The sequence below is a fragment of the Ceratotherium simum genome, chromosome 4, assembly GCF_057802395.1.
Source record: "Ceratotherium simum simum isolate JZ-2026a chromosome 4, ASM5780239v1, whole genome shotgun sequence".
Taxonomy (NCBI): domain Eukaryota; kingdom Metazoa; phylum Chordata; class Mammalia; order Perissodactyla; family Rhinocerotidae; genus Ceratotherium; species Ceratotherium simum.
In genome coordinates, this window is record NC_141903.1 from 7,923,421 (window position 1) to 7,939,292 (window position 15,872).

The following is a 15,872-nucleotide window of genomic DNA, read 5'->3' on the forward strand; positions in this document are numbered from 1 at the left end:
GAGTTAATGTTTAATGGGTACAGAGTTTCAGTTTGGGAAGATCAAAAAAGTCCTGGAGATGGATGGTGGTGATGTTTGCACAACAATGTGAATGTACTTAATGCCACTGAACTGTATACTTACAAATGGTTAAAATGGTAAATTTAACGTCACGTATATTTTACTACAATAAAAAAAAAAAGACAAAAGAAGGGCGTGGAGAGATGCAGTACTGCATCTGCTGCTACGGGCAGGTGGGGAGGAAAGTCCGTCTTCCCGGGCCAGACCTGCCGCTGCAGAAGAGCGAACACGCCCAGGGGGGCTGAGGACCCGGCTTTGCTGCTAAGTGTGTGAGAGGGCAGGTCTCGTGGCCTTTCTGGGAGAACCGAGGAAGCTGGCTGATTCACAGATTTCCTCCAGCGGCTGCCTCCTGCGGCAAGGCCTTATTAGGAAGGCCTGGCTCACGCAGAGGATGAGGCAAAAGGCACAGAAAAGCCAGGCCTCCACAGACTGCACATTTCCAAGTCCGCTGACTTGCGATCCTGCTTCGGGAGAATGTGCCTCCCAGGAATTATATCATGAGGGTCCAGCTTCAAACAGATGGCACCCTCCAGCTCGGTCAACAGGGAAGTTTACTAAGTCCGTTTACAAACGTGTGGCCAGAGCTTAAGGAACCAAAAGGGGATAGGCCGTTACCACTCTTAGCGGGCAAAGTGGCTCCAGGAACCCCAAGAGGGCTGACATGGGGAAGGTCCCTTTGGCAAGGACAACCCTGCAGGAAGGGAGCCCAGGAAATGAATGCCCAGACCTCTCCCTCCTCCTGCCCTCAGCCTCCTGCCAGGGCCTCCCACTGGCCAAGCCCAAGAAGAAGCCAGAAGACAGGGAGCCCATCAGTGAAGTCCGCACAGGCCAGCCTGCAGGGCCAGAGCAGGGTGGCAAGGACCTCGGAGGGGCAAATGGAGGGGCGGATTGAAAGTGAATCCAAACTATCCCGCAGCCTGCCCACAGCTGCTGAGAAGCATCCTCCCCTGACGACCCCACCCTCCTTCAATGGCTGACTTCAGACCCAGGGAGGGAAGGAGCCCAGGGCTCTTTCAGGCCTGGAGGGGTCCTAGTGGTTTGTTGGAAAGAGCCCATGTTTACCAGTGTGAGAGCACTGGCCAGGGCCTACACCTCCTATCCACGCACTGATGCGTCCATTCACTCAGACATTTGTTCAGCCAACACCTCCTGATAATGACCGGGTGCCAAGCCAGGGCTGGAGGCACCAGATGAAGAAACGTGGGGCAGCCCCAGCCACCCTTAGCTTCAGCTTGTGAAATACGCCTCCAGCCACAGAGCGATGGGTTCTCTCCTCCAGTTCTGTGTGCTGGAGGCTGCTCTCAGTCACCTCCTCTGTAATATGAGTCAACCTCCTCGTCCACCCAGAGTTGTGCTGAGGATTCAAAGAACATTTCCCAGCAGCAGTAGGCCCTGCACCTGGCCTGGAGTAAGAGCTCCACATTTGGGAATCAATGGCCTTGTTAACAAGCACCCATCCACCCCTCACTCATTTTCACCACCCTATTACCCTGTTTTGCTGCTATTGTTGCAATTATATTGTACTATACTTGCATTTGCTGCCGTTTTTCTCTCCCACTCTCCCCAGCTCTCAGTGTAAGCCCAGGAGAAGACGACACCGGCCTCGTGCTCCTCCCTGAATCTCCAGGGCTTGGGGCCGCCAACATTTATACTGTGGCCAGACATTGCCCGTGGCTCCACATGCGCTTAATCGTGAGGACAGCCCTGGTCGGGAGGCAGTAGTACCAGGCCCATTTTATAGATGAAGAAACTGAGCCCAGAGAGGTTAAGCAGCTCGCCCAAGGTCACAGAGTCAGAAGCGGCAGAGGCGGAATTTGACCAGTGAGCCCGGCCCTCAAATCCGGCGCCCGACGGCGGCTCACGGGGCGAGCGAGCGCTGGAACGAACCGACCAGTCAATCAGTGAACGCGCGGCGGATACGCGCCCGTCCCCTCCCCCGGCCGCGGTGGCTCGGCGCCGGGACAAAGACGCGGCAGAGGCCGGACGTGGGCCAGCCGGGTCCGCGCGGGGGCCGGGGGTGGGGCCGGCCCTTTAAGGGGGCGGGCCGGCGGCGCGGGGGGCGGCGCGGGGGGCGGGCCGGGGGTGGCGGGCCGGGCCGGAGGGCGCGCGGAGCGAAGGGCGGCGGCGGCGGCGGCTCGTGCTCGGCCCGGGCTCCGATCGCGCTCGGCCCCGCTCCCGGCCCGCGGCGCCCCGCACCCGCGCCCGCCCGCCCGGCCCCGCGAGGAGCGGCCATGCCGCCGCGGCGCAGCATCGTGGAGGTGAAGGTGCTGGACGTGCAGAAGCGGCGGGTGCCCAACAAGCATTATGTGAGTGCGCCCCACGCCCCCTCGAGCGCGCCCCGCCGGGGCGACCGGGAGCCCCCGCTCTGCACATCTGCCTCCTGCGCCCCGCGCTCCCCTGCGCTCCCCGCGCGGCCCCGCGCTCCCCTGCGCTCCCCGCGCGGCCCTGCGCTCGCGGCGCGGCCCGCGCTCCCGCTCCTCCCCCTCCCCCTCCCCCTCCTCTCTTTTGCCCCTTCTCCTCCTTCGCGTCCTCCCGCCGCGCCCCCGCTCGCCTCTCTGCCGCTCGTCTTCGCCTTTCCGCCTGCCCCTTGTCACCCGCACTCCCGTCCCGCCCGCCCGTGGAGGAGTCTGGCCCCCGCGGGTGTCGGGCGCAGAGAGACGGGAAGAGGGAGGGAAGGAGCGCCTGTTCTCGGGCCGCCGGCCCTGCCCGTCCTGTCTGAGACGCGCTCGCACCCGCAGTGCCCAGCCACAGGTAGCCCTCCAAGTTTGGCTCTGTCCTTACGGAGGAGCCAACCTGAGCGATGGAGCCCTCGGAGAACGGATCCTCCGAGTGCCTGCACCTTGAAACGGTTAATCAAACAGTCCCTGCCTCTTGTCTCCCATCCTTCTGTTTTAAAATGTATGAAAGTTTTCTCCTGGTATCTCCCTCTTAAATGGGGCTCTTGTTTCGAGCTGGGGAGGACTGGAGAAAATGGGCCAGTAGCGTCATTTTGCGGCTGGGAAGGTTGAGGCTCGAAGGGGCTGCAGGTTCTAGACCTGGGAGTTGCGTTCAGGTCTTCCCTGCCTCTGGGAGGTGGGCCTGGGGCAGACGGTGACCCGCGAGTGGGAAGTGGCTTCCACCTAGCAGCCTAGGAGCTGAATGTGGGGGTTCACGGGGCCCTGGGACCACTTCAGAGGTTCCGGGTGGAGGATGACGAGGATGTGGGTTGTTGGGCCCAGGGGAGGCCTTGGGGTGGCCTCTCTGAGGAGGGAAGGGGGCTGTGGTGTCTCTGGTGGTGAGAAGGGGGCAGTGGCAGCGGCTTGCTGCAGAGAAGTTAACCAGGAAGGAAAAAAGAGCAAGAGGGAGGGAAAAACCCTAACAAAGAAGTGTAGACAATGAATAGCAGAGGGCGTTGGCTGGCTGAATTCAGCTGCTTGGCCTCCCTGCGGTCCTCTTTGGATCTCTTTTCTTAAGGGGCTCGTTCTTATACAGCAGATCTACATGCTCTCCATGAGTAGCCTGTAAAATTCTGAAAGGAGATCCCGGGAACCCACTCTGCACTCCACCAGAAAGGGTGTGCTGTGTGAGTCTGTATTGTTATTGGCTGGGCAGCCAGTTACTCAGCCCATAGCCAGGCGGTGGGAAGCTATTTCCTGGACCTGTGGCATCTTTAAATAGAGTGAAGTTTCCCTCTATTCCAGGGCTGAGCTAAATTGTCTTTTTGTCTTTTTTTTTTTTAATTCATTAACTGTTTCAAATGCTGCCAAATCTTGGTTTCTTGTTTGAGCCTGTTAGGTGTGTAACTGAGTTGCCTCTTTGGTATGAGGACAGTTTTCACCAGCATGGCAACAGGAGAAAGCTTGCCATTCTCCATGCTGCATCCCGCCAGATCTGTGAGCTGGCAAAGCCAGAATAGACACCGCCACCAAGACCTGGGTGTCATCGTCCACTTGTCCTCTGCCGCCTCTCCCATCGTGTGTGACTCAGGCAGAGGTTCTTAAGCCCATTTGACGGATGAGGAAACTAAGGCTCAGAAAGGTCAGGTCCTGGGGCCGGCCTGGTGGTGCAAACGCTTAAGTGCGCGCACTCTGCCGTGTTGGCCCGGGGTTCGCCGGTTCGGATCCCGGGCGCACACTGACGCACCACTTGTCAAGCCATGCTGTGGCGGCATCCCATATAAAGTGGAGGAAGATGGGCACGGAGGTTAGCCCAGGGCCAGTCTTCCTCCGCAAAAAAAAAAAAAAAGAGAGAGAGAGAGGAGGATTGGCAGATGTTAGCTCAGGGCTGATCTTCCTCACACACACAAAAAAATGGTCAGGCCCTTCGCCTGAGGTTATAGTCAGGCGCAGAGCAGGGATGTAAATCCAAGTCTGTTGGCCCCAAAAAGTAGCATTCCCCCAGACCACACCACTTCCCAGATCCCACACCCCACAGTTTCCCTGACAAAGTCCACTTAGAACCCGGGAGATCTGCCATCATTTGTGATCACCCCAAGGCTTTTCCTTCTCTGCTTAGTCAGATCCCTCCCTGCCAGTTTTTTGAAAGTTCTGCAGCTTTGAGGGGCATCTTTCTAAGCTTTCAACCGATTTTTAGGGGCCCCTGGAGACAGGTCTCTAAATGTTAAAATATGGATTTGGGTTCAGATCTTGGCCTCACAGCTTGCTAGCTGTGTGGCCTCTCCGAGCCTCAGTTTCCTGAGATGTAGGATGGAAGTTATGGTGCCCGCTTCCTGGGGGAGGGCCCATGTGACTGGCAAGGTTGGCATTCCATAACCGTTAGATGCCTGCGTCCCCGCCCCGTGGTGTCCATGTCACTCTGGTTGGGAACGTGGTGAAGTCATCTGGGGAGGGATTTCACCAAGAACTTGTGTTTCTGCATGTAGGTTTCCCTACCCCGTGGTGTCCGTGTCACTTTCTTTTTTTTTTTTTTTTGTGAGGAAGATCAGCCCTGAGCTAACATCCGTGCTAATCCTCCTCTTTTTTTTTGCTGAGGAAGACCGGCTCTGAGCTAACATCTATTGCCAATCCTCCTCCTTTTTTTTTTTCTCCAAAGCCCCAGTAGATAGTTGTACGTCATAGTTGCACATCCTTCTAGTTGCTGTATGTGGGACGCGGCCTCAGCGTGGCCGGAGAAGCGGTGCGTCAGTGCACGCCCGGGATCCGAACCCGGGCCGCCAGTAGCGGAGCACGCGCACTTAACCACTAAGCCACGGGGCCGGCCCTCCGTGTCACTTTCATTGGGAACATGCCAAAGTCACATGGGGAGGGATTTCACCAAGAACTTGTTTTTCTGCATGTGGGTTTAGTCACTTTTGTGATTCAAGGGGGTCCCCTCCCCTCTATCCGGCCTTTTGGGTTCATCAAATGAAGAGGGGCAGTGGGTTGAACTGAAGCGTGAGTCATCCACAGGAACAGAAAAAATTTAGTGCCATGATGGCAGGGAATCTGAAACCCACCAGAAACTGCTAGTGACCCCTGCTCCCATTCTCAAGCCATACCTGCCCTGCCACTCTAGAAGGAATGGGCATGGAGGCAGCTATTGGCGTGGCCCTGGACTTTCATCCCATTGGGTATCCCCCTTTCTGAACCTGGCCCAGCCACCCTAGAGAGAGAGCATGAGCAGAGGGGTTGGACAGTCCTGGGCTCTGCCACTTCCTGCTGTGTGACCTTGGGCTGGTCGATTTACCTCTCTGAGCTTCAGCTTCTATAATCTGCAGATTGTAAACACTGCTACTTCCCTCTAGGGCAGAATTTCTCAACTCTGACACTGTTGACATTTGGGGCCGGACCTTTCTTTGTTGTGGGGGGCTGCCCTGCGCATTGTAGAATGTTCAGCAGCATCTCTAGTTTCTACCCACTAGATGCCAGTAGCATCCTCCTCCCCAACTGTGACAACCAAAAATGTCTCTAAACATTTTGAGGGGGGCAAAATCACATACACCCCTACCGCCAGCGCCCTGCCCCAACCACTGCATTAGAATATACACATCAGTTATGGAGAGTTCTGGTCACCATGCCCCCTGATTCCCTCCCCCCCCCCCCATTTGCAGCTACTTCGGCCACCACCTGCTCGTCCGTCAGTTGCCTTGGAGGGAACAAGTCACAGGTGCCACAGATGTCATTGGAGAACTGCACGTGGAGCTCAGGGCTGCCTGTCAGAGGTGGGCCGCCTGTCCACCTGGAATGGTGTCTTCTCCATGATCAGGGGGGCATTCTCTCCATGCCCGGCCCCAGCTTCCTTCACCTGTGGGCAGAGACATCATCAGTGGGCCCAGGGGCAGAGCCACAGGCCAGAGCTGGAGAACGCGGGGGCAGAAGCTCCCAGGGCCTCTGAGATCCCAGCGGTGGGGTGGGGGTTATTGTTGACAGCACTATCAGTGATGTTGTTTGGAGAGGGTGCCCTTGGAGCCGCCCCCTCTGTCGGAGGCAGAGAGGGGAAGACTTGGGGGGCTGCTGCCTTTCTCTGCCAGCACCTTTCCTGCCCCAGAGCCCGGGGCCTTCTGAATGAATGGAAAGGGGGCTTTCAAGTGTGACACCCTGGGAGACCCTTTCTGGCCAGGTTCTCTTCCGGCCTGAAGGGAGGAGGAAGGACTCCCTGTGGGTTTTAGGGGTTATATTTCGACCATCCCGTTTCCTGCACTAGAGAGGGATGTGCAGAAGCCTGGGGCTTGGAACAGAGTCTCTGGCACCAGGGCCAGGAGATGCTGCTTGCTCTGTCCTGAGCTCTTGAGATGTGAAGAGGAACAAGATGGCGCTAGTAGTTAGAACAGCAAGAATCGTAATAATAGCTGAAGTTTGATCCGTCCTCGTGGGCCGGGCACTGGATTAAGCTCTGTGTGTGTATTTAGTCATCACAACAGCCCTTTCATTATATTCACATGATGTTTCAGGTATACGGATACATAGGATAAAATAAACGCTGTCTGTCCACCATCCAGCTCTATCAGATCTTTATATTTTGCCTTACTTGTTTCAAATCATTTTCATTTTTATTTTTTAAGAAATAAAATATTGCAGATGTAAAGCCCCCTGTGTGCCCTCCCCAACACCCGCCCTCCAAAAATCAGTGTTCTGCATTTGGTATTATCATCCCCATGTGCATTTTAAAAATAGACTAATAGATGTGATTTTTTTCCCTTATTGGCTTTATTGAGGTATATTTTACATACCATAAAATTCACCTATTGTATGTGTACAGTTTGCTGATTTTTAAAATAAATTTATAGAGCTGCGTAACCATCATCACAATCCAGTTTTATAACATTTCCATCACCCCCCAAAAAGATCCCTTGCACCCATTTGCAGTCAATCCCCTTCCCACCCCAACCCGGTGCACCTTTTAATGTTTTTACCTTTTTAACCCTCCCCCAAATCTTGTATTGAATATTTTAGAACTATATAAAGACATTACACATTTGAAATCTATGTTGATCCATGTCGCTGCTGTTCATTTCCACTGCTGTGTAATGTTCCTTTTATGAGTATTCCCCTGTTTACTCCAGCTCCTACTGGGAACTTTTAGCGTGTTCCCAGCAGTTCACTTCCGAGTAGCTGCTTCCTTGAGCACGCACCTGCGGTGGGATTGCTGGGTCTCGGCCTTCATGCATCTTCATCCCCAGGAGCAGTGTCTGCGGGTCCCTTTGCTGTGTGTCCTTGCTGACACTCCAAATTGTGAGACTTTTTCGTTCTTGCCAATCTGGTGGATGCTGGTGCCTGTTTGCATGTCCCTGCTTGCTACTGAGGTTGAGTGTCTTTCATGCCTCTGTTGGCCATTTGAGTTTTCACCCCCATAAATTACCTGTTTTATCTTTTGCCCCTTTTTCAGTATATTGGGTTATCTTCTATTAATTTGTACAATTTATTTGTACTCCTAATCCTTCAGTAGTTACGTTAGTGTTCCCATTTTCCCCTTGAGACTGGAGGCTCAGAGAGGTGGAGGCATGTGCCTGAGGTCACACAGCAAGGGGTGGTAGCGTGAGGATTGAGCCAGATGCCTATGTGTCCGGGAGAGGTGGTGGCTCTGTGATCCCACCCCTGAGTCAAGGGACCTGGGGGGGGTCACTTCAGCTTCTGGGGCCCAGTTTCCCCACCCTGGCCCTTCCCTCATCTCACTGTTCCCTCAGCCTGGATGATGAAGCGCAAAGCCACCACCAGCCCTCAGTCGTTCTCGCTCCAGGGAGGCCCTGGGTAGATGGTGCCCCTGGAGTGATAGGTTGGCAGACCCTGTGCTGCCGTGCGTGAAACCCCTCTCTTCCGTTTGCCAGGCTGTAAGAGCCCAGGGGTCACTGTTCTGAGCAGCTGACTTTGCAGGGTGAACCACACCCTTATCGGGCACTACCAGCATTCTCGGCTCAGCCTATGGGAGGCCTCAGGCTGGCGAGCTCAGGGGTCTAGTTCAAACCATGAATCTGCTGCCCAAATTAGCTACCTTCTGTTTTCCAGCCACCAGTTGCCTCCGCCCAGCCACCCCTGGCACCCCCTTTTGCAGAAACATGCAGAGTAGGGCAGCAAACTTGAGTGGAAAGAACTGGGGTGTTTGAGTCAAAGCTGTCTGGGTTCAAGTTCTGCGTGGCCCTGGGCGACTCCCTCAACCCCTAGCCTTAGATTCTGCATCCGTAAAATGAGTGCAGTGTCTTCCCTCTAAGACCGTTGTGTGCTTTTTTGATAATGTTTGCACTCGATCTATACTCCACTCCTGCTGGGGGATCGGTGCCTGCTACGAACACATTTCTTACGGACCCACGGTGCCCTTCGTGATGAAAGGATCTGGCATCGAGTCCTCTTCAAGCACTCCTGAGCTGGGCAACCTTGCAGACGAGCTACCTGAGGGCCTATAAAAAGGGGGGAGTAATAATACCTACAAGTATAGGGTACTTGTGAAGATTAACTCCTGTTACCCAATACTGAGCCTGAGGCCTCGTGTGTAAAATGCACTCCATCAATGGTAGTGGTCATGAAAAATAATATTACTGATAATAATAGCCATGATCCAAATCTCTGCCTCTTTCCTGCCCGCTGCCCTGGGGGCATGCGACGTGCTGTCCGCGCTCTTTCGTTCTTGAGGCACTTATGGGGTGCCAGCCCCAGCTGACCCCTGGCTGCCCCTGGGATAGGCCCATGAGCAAGGCTGAGCCTTCCTACCTGCTCCACAGGGGGTTCTTATCCTGCACCCTTTCTCTGTCACACAGAGGTAGTGCCCTCAGGAGGCATTAAGGCTCCTCAGGTAGGTTTTTTAAAAATGACTGTTGCCTCCTTCTGCTTGAAAAACAGTGGCCTCACCAGCCACCTGGTGCCATCCTGATCCCCAGCCCGTGAGTGCAGGAGCCAGGCCCCTCACCTCAGCTGGCGGGTTGTCCTCAGTGGGAGATGTCCCAGCCTGCTTCTCTTACATCCTGGGCTCCTGCCGTTGTCTCAGGATCAGAGGGGCGGTGGGACTGTCATATCTTCAGATTACTTAGATGTCACTTTAGTTCAGCCTTTGAATCTGTGCCATTCCATGCTTCTGGTAGGCAGAGAAAGCCTGGCTTCAAATCCTCGCTCTGCCGCCTACCAACAGTGTGACCTCAGACAAATTACCTACCCTCTCTACACCTCAGTTTCCTCATCTGTAAAATGGGAATAGGAATAGTTCCAATTTCCTAGGGCTGATGTGAGGATTATATGGGCCTAGCATATGTGTAGGCTCTATAACTATAAGCTATATTAGCAGTGTACAAACGTGGTGTCATTTATGATGGTAAAAAGTTGGTATCCACTGAAATGCCCATCAGTAGAGAACAAGATAAATAAAATGTACTATATCCACAGGCTGGAATACTGTCAAAATGGTAAGAACGCGCTCCGTCTTGTGTCATGGGAATATTAAACAGTAAAAGCTGATTGCAAAACAGCATGCTCAGGCTGATTCCCACCTGATGACAAACGAGGGGTGAAAATGTGTGTCTGTGTAAGCACAGACACATAGCTGATAAAATGTGTCAGTTTTTTTTTGCTCATCTGTGCATTTCTCTATTTTCCAAATGTTCTGCAGTGAACACATATTCCTGTTTTTAGTAAAAATTAAAAAATAGCAAATGCTCATTTTAAAAAAGAAGCAGTGCCGGCCTGTGGCGGCTCCAGCTAGGGTCCCACATCCTGCCGCCCTGTCCTGTCCTGAGGCCGTGGGGTCTTCTAGCTCCTCAGCAAGCCTGTCCTCCCCAGGAAGGCGCCAGCTCAGGGACCCTTCCCTACTGCTGCCGCGGAGGGAGGTCTCTGGACACGGCCTTCCAGTCTGAGAGTCCAGACGCGGGAAGAGATGAGTTTAAAATAGCACGAGGGAAGCCCCAAGCAGGTGCTTTTCTAGTTAAAATGCTCCTGGCCCTGGGTCCAGGCCCTCCTCCTCTAGCACTTGCAGCCAAGTAGGGTTGGGAAGAATTGCAGGCCAAGTTCTACACTCTGTACCCCAGGGTCACAGGGGCACCAGAAAGGTTGTCCAGGTCAGAGGTGTGCCCCGCCCCACTCCCCTGGGCATTTCCTGCATCCCTGTCCCCCACCAGGAGGGGCACGGGAGTCAGCACGCAGCACAGTTACCAACTGCCGAAAAAGGCCCCGGGGACCGCGCCGTTCGTGTACTTCTCCTCGGGGACACTCGTATCCTGGTTGCAAGTCGTGCGTGCTTTTGTCCTTGGCGAAGGAGCTGTGGTAGAGGGAACGCTCTTGCTTTGCGTGACTCAGTTTTCTCCTTCCCCTTGGAGATGAAGGCCAGCTGTGGGTCACCGCAGCTGCAGGAAAGAGGGCCGCCGGCCGAGCGTCCTGTCAGCCTGGTGGGTGCAAGCGGTGAGTCGTGAGCACCCGCCCTTGGCCAAAGGAGAGAAGACCAGGCTCATTAAGAAGGCCATGTGGCTGGAGGGCTGCGAGTGTGGCTTCTGCGCTCAGAGGCTGCGTTCTCGGCTGGTTCTATCATTCGCTCACTGTTGGCCCTGAGCCTTCTCATCTGGGAAGTGGGTGGCTTTGGTGGGGAAATTAAATGAGCTTTGTGCAGAGTGCCTGAGGAGGGATGCTGCTTGGACAGTTATCCTTGGAGCTTCCTGGCTTGGGGTGATGCCCAGAAGCGGGGGCCCCTGGTCCCTTTCTCAGAGCCTTTGTTGCTGGGGTCAGCTGGACCCTGGGTGAGCTGGCATCCCTGCCCCCTGCCGTGACATGGCAACCGGCTGGTGTGATAGACTCAGGAGGCTCCATGGGTCCTGCACTGGGCCAGCAGGCAGGGGCTGCTCCAGCTCACTGCTCCGGGCCTCTGCCAGGAGCCCGCCGGCCCCAGCTTTGCCCCAGCCATCCTTCCTCCACCCCGTTCTCCAAACTACAGGGCGCTCTCTCCTCGTGCTTGCTGGCCCAGATGCAGGCCTGCAGGCCGGCGGGGAGCCCACCCCCGGGCCTTATTTGAGCGCTGAAGGGAGACGGGACTCGAGGTGCCTCTGTCGTGTGCATGTGGCGGAGCTCCACCGCCTGCGTCTGCGGGCCCGTCTCGGGCCACTCCGGGCTCAGTGTGGCCAGATTTACCAAATGAAAAGACAGGATGCCCAGTGAAATTTGAATTTCAAATAAACATTCGATATTTAGGACATATTTATACTAAAAAATTATTCGTTTATTTGAAATTCAGATTTTACTGAGCATCCTGTATGTTATCTGGCAATGCTGCCAGAACTACCACTTTCAGAACACAACAACCAAGGAAACTTCGTCCTTTGTAATATCGACAGTGTTTCTTGAGGATTCACTGAACAAATGTAAGTCCCTCCAGGGGTCAGGCACGTCTAAGCCTGGGATGATATACAGATCCTCGAACCCGGGATTCAGACCTCAGGGTGGTCAGTGTCCTGAGAGAGGCAGGTAGACGGGGCGTTTCTGGGCTGGTCTGGAACTGGGGGATGAGCAGAGGCCTGTGCCCTTGGGTTCTGGGGAAGTTGGGCTTGGAGAAGGCAGCACAGCGGAGGTGGCCCAAGGCTGATTACGGGAGGGATGTTGCCAAGTGGAGAAGGGCAGGGAAATTTCAGGAGGGCACAGAAGTGGAAACTCTGGCATGTGGCGTGTCTGTGAAAAGCAGGAGAGATTTGAGTGATGGAGATGAAGTGTGACAGGTACCTGGGGGCCAGAAGGATCTGGGGGTTCCTGACTGGGCCAAGAACATAAAAAATAGAAGGCATGGACCCTACCGTCAGGAAGGCCATGGCCCCAGTACACACAGGCTGGGGGCTGGGCTCAGGACCAGAGGTGTCCAAGATGGAAGTCACTGGAGGAGTTGGGAGGAGCTGGTACTCAGGGGCACTCCCCCCGGCTTGATGGGTGGGTAGGAAGGCCTTTCACAGGAGAAGGGGGCAGAGCACCTGTCCGGATGGAGGACCATGTACAGACTGTGAAGATGAAGCTAAAGAGGGAGGGAGGATGGGAAATATTAGAGGGGACTATGAAAGCCAGTAGGAATTCTGAAATTTGGGAGGGATTAAATAACTCTAGACTTGTTCTCAGGGCTTAATAATGATTTATTAATATTATTATTATTATAGAATTTAATATGCTATCATTTATTTGAGTGCTTCTTATGTGCTCAAGGCTTTTCATGATTTGTGTCACTGAATCCGCTCAGCAGCTCTGTGAGGTGAGGGGTATTAGTCAGGATTCTTGGGTTACAAGTGACAGAAATGAACCTGGCTGACTTAAGCTATAGGGAACGTGTTGGAAAGACGACTCTGGTAGAATCAAGGGGATAGCTCTGCACCCAGTCGTGGAAAGGACCTGTGCATCCAGGGAATGGGCACTACCAGTGGGCATCAGACCATCACCGGTGACAGGCAGCTGCTCCATCCCTCTGTCCTCTTGGCCACTCAGGAGTCCAGTCCAGGAAGTGAGTATCTGATTGGCCGAGCCGGATCACCAGATCATCCTTTGGCCAGGCAAGGGCCAGATATTGTGATAGACAGTCCCACTGAAATTGCAGGTGGCTGGAGGGGTAGGGGATAGGCAGTAGGATAGATAGTCCCACTGAAATTGCAGGTGGCTGGAGTCTCCCCTGGTAGGGGAGACTCAGGGCACTGTTGCTGGAAGAAGGGGGCGTGGAGCCTGGGCAGGTGGAAACAATAGATATCTGCTACGTGAGTAATGTCAATAGCCCATTTCACAAATGTGGAAACTGAGGCTTAGAAAGTGAAGTCTTTTGCCCAGGATCACACTCGGCTCTACTGTGTATCGTTACTGTAAATAGGGTACAGTCAGCTCACCCCCTAGACTTAAGGGGAAATGTTGCCTAAACCACGTAGGATAATATTTTCTATTCTGCTTAATTAAGCAGAATTGCATGGACCCCCTGCCTACGGCATTGGCAAAGAAAGCCAGAAACCCACACGGTGTCACCATTTCCTCCTCCCCAGCCAAGGTGTGAATCAGCAGCCTGTGGCTTTGGGCCATCCTTGGCTGCCAGTCGCACAGATGTGGGTTTATCGTCTGTCCTGAGCCAGGCCTGGCCTGAGGCCGGAGAGAGGCTGAGATGACCGGGCAGCCTTCGTCCTCATGGAGGTCACCATCTGTTTGGAACACGTCACCACAGCATAGGGGCTATGACAGACACTGGCAGGGGGCTGAGGGGACAGGGCAGGGGTCTGAGGCCTGGGCTGCCCATTCCCTGCCGGGACAGAGAGGTGCACTCTGAGCTGGGATCGAAAGGAGTTGGGTGCCGTGGGGCGGGGAAAGCCGACTAGCAGAGGCATTCTAAATATGGGTAGATTTCAGAAAGTCCTTGAACTTGGAAGGGGGAAAAGTACATCTTTATTCTCACTGACCTCCAACAGTCAGATAGCATTGCCTTCCATTGTGAATGAAGGCAACACCTGTTCTCAGTGATGTTAGTAACACCTGTGACTGTGTCACCAGTAGAAATGCAGTAGTATTTTCATACCACTCTACAGTTGTTGGTGGATCCCAATAGATCATTTATACTCATCACTGCCTCAGATTTGGGGATATTTGACCCACCGCTAGATTTTTTATTTATCACATTAATGAAGGTGTGCATATATTCATAATTTTATTTTTTAAAACATTTTATTACAATTCAGTATAATTAGTGTCATTTGGAATCCTTGTGCTTTATTTTATTATTTTAAATCATTCTGAGAAGGAGTCTGTAGGTTTCATGAGATTGCTGAAGGTGTCCATGGCAGAGAGAACAGATGAAAGACTTCTGGGTAGAAGTTTCAGAGTTGGGGCTTGGAAGCCAGGTGGCATGGGTCTGACCTGGCTCTACCAGTGACTGGCAGAGTGTGTGACCTTAAGTGAGTGACTTATCTTCTCTGTGCCTCAGTTTCTTCATCAGTAAAATGAAGGTAAGAGAAGTAGCTACTGTGGGCTATTTCACATAAAGGGTGTAGAGCAGTGCCTGGCACATAGAAGTGCTGAGTAAATAGTTACTTATTAGTATCATCTTTACCATCATGATCATCGCCATTAGCTGCCCAGTGATGTGCATTTTTGTGTGTGTGTGTGTGTGAGGAAGATCAGCCCTGAGCTAACATCCATGCTAATCCTCCTCTTTTTGCTGAGGAAGACCGGCTCTGAGCTAACATCTATTGCCAATCCTCCTCCTTTTTTCCTTTTTTTCCCCCACAGCCCCAATAGATAGTTGTATGTCATAGTTGCACATCCCTCTAGTTGCTGTATGTGAGACGCGGCCTCAGCATGGCTGGACAAGCGGTGCATTGGTGCGCGCCCGGGATCCGAACCCGGGCCGCCAGTAGCGGAGCGCGCGCACTTAACCGCTAAGCCACGGGGCCGGCCCCTGATGTGCATTTTTAATAAGCTGCCCCAAGTGGCATGACACAGGTGGTCTGGAATGACCACACACTCTAAATGGACTAGCCCAGGATGCACCCCCTAAGGTTTAAAGCAGTTTTCCCCACAGATTTATATATTTGGATATTCAGCAGTGTGGTGATTAAAACAGTGTTGAAAGGAGCCTACATGTTTATCATTGGAGGCATGATTACATAAATGATATATAGCCTTACAGTAGACTATTAAGGATCCTTTAAAAATAGTTTGTTCAAAGAATTTTTAATAAAATGGGAAAATGCTCACCATATAACACAAGTGAAAAAGACAAATCGTGTATACGACATGATCTTAATTTTGAAAAATACTTCAATGTATAGAAAAAAGGACTGGGAAGAAATAGCCCAAAGCCTCGTCTCCAGTGGTGGCAACGTGGACAGTTGTTAGGACCTGGGACTCTGCCGTCAGAATGCTTGTTACCAGCTGGATGGGGCAAGTTACTTGCCCTCCCTGGGCTTCGCTTTCCTCCCCTGCAGAGTGGACACAGTGATGCAGCGCAGCCTCATACGAGGCACGTCTAGACTACTGGTTGTTGCGAGCAGTTGCATTCTGTTTTCTATTGTATTGTATGGTTATGTACTATCCCAGGTTTCTCTAGAGGGGAGGAGACGGTGCAGGATGGCAGAGTCAGGAGAGCTTCCAGGAGGAAGGGAGAGGAGGGACCCGGCTCCCTTTGCTCCCTTGTCTCCTGTCCCGTAGACTTGTGTGTCAAGCACAAGAAGCGGGCAGAAAGGTCCCCCCAGGGGCTCGAGTTGAGACTGGGAGGAACAGTCTGCCAGACGAAGAGCCAGCAGGGCGTGGGTGCAGGGGTGGTCAGGGGTACCCACTGGACCTGACCATCAGGAACTATGTACGACTTCCTGCAGGAAAAGGGGCTCCTTGGTGGTACAAGGTTTGGAACCGACTTATGCACTTCCGCCTACATCTGGTGCAGGAATCCCTGCTCCCCTATGACACCCCTAAGAGGTGGCTGTC

At 53.5% G+C, this 15,872-nt stretch overlaps 1 protein-coding gene across 2 annotated transcripts in view; it reads left to right on the forward strand.

Annotated features, from left to right (window-relative positions):
- The first annotated feature begins 2,207 nt into the window (after nt 1-2,207).
- The window catches only part of SH3PXD2B (SH3 and PX domains 2B), a 102,814-nt gene continuing 89,149 nt past the window's right edge, over nt 2,208-15,872 (forward strand). For both annotated transcript variants that reach the window (XM_087429413.1, XM_004428520.3), the window contains exon 1: nt 2,208-2,366. In XM_087429413.1, coding sequence (XP_087285539.1) covers nt 2,292-2,366 — 75 coding nt within the window. In that variant the 5' untranslated portion in view covers nt 2,208-2,291. The remainder of the gene's footprint in view (nt 2,367-15,872) is intronic.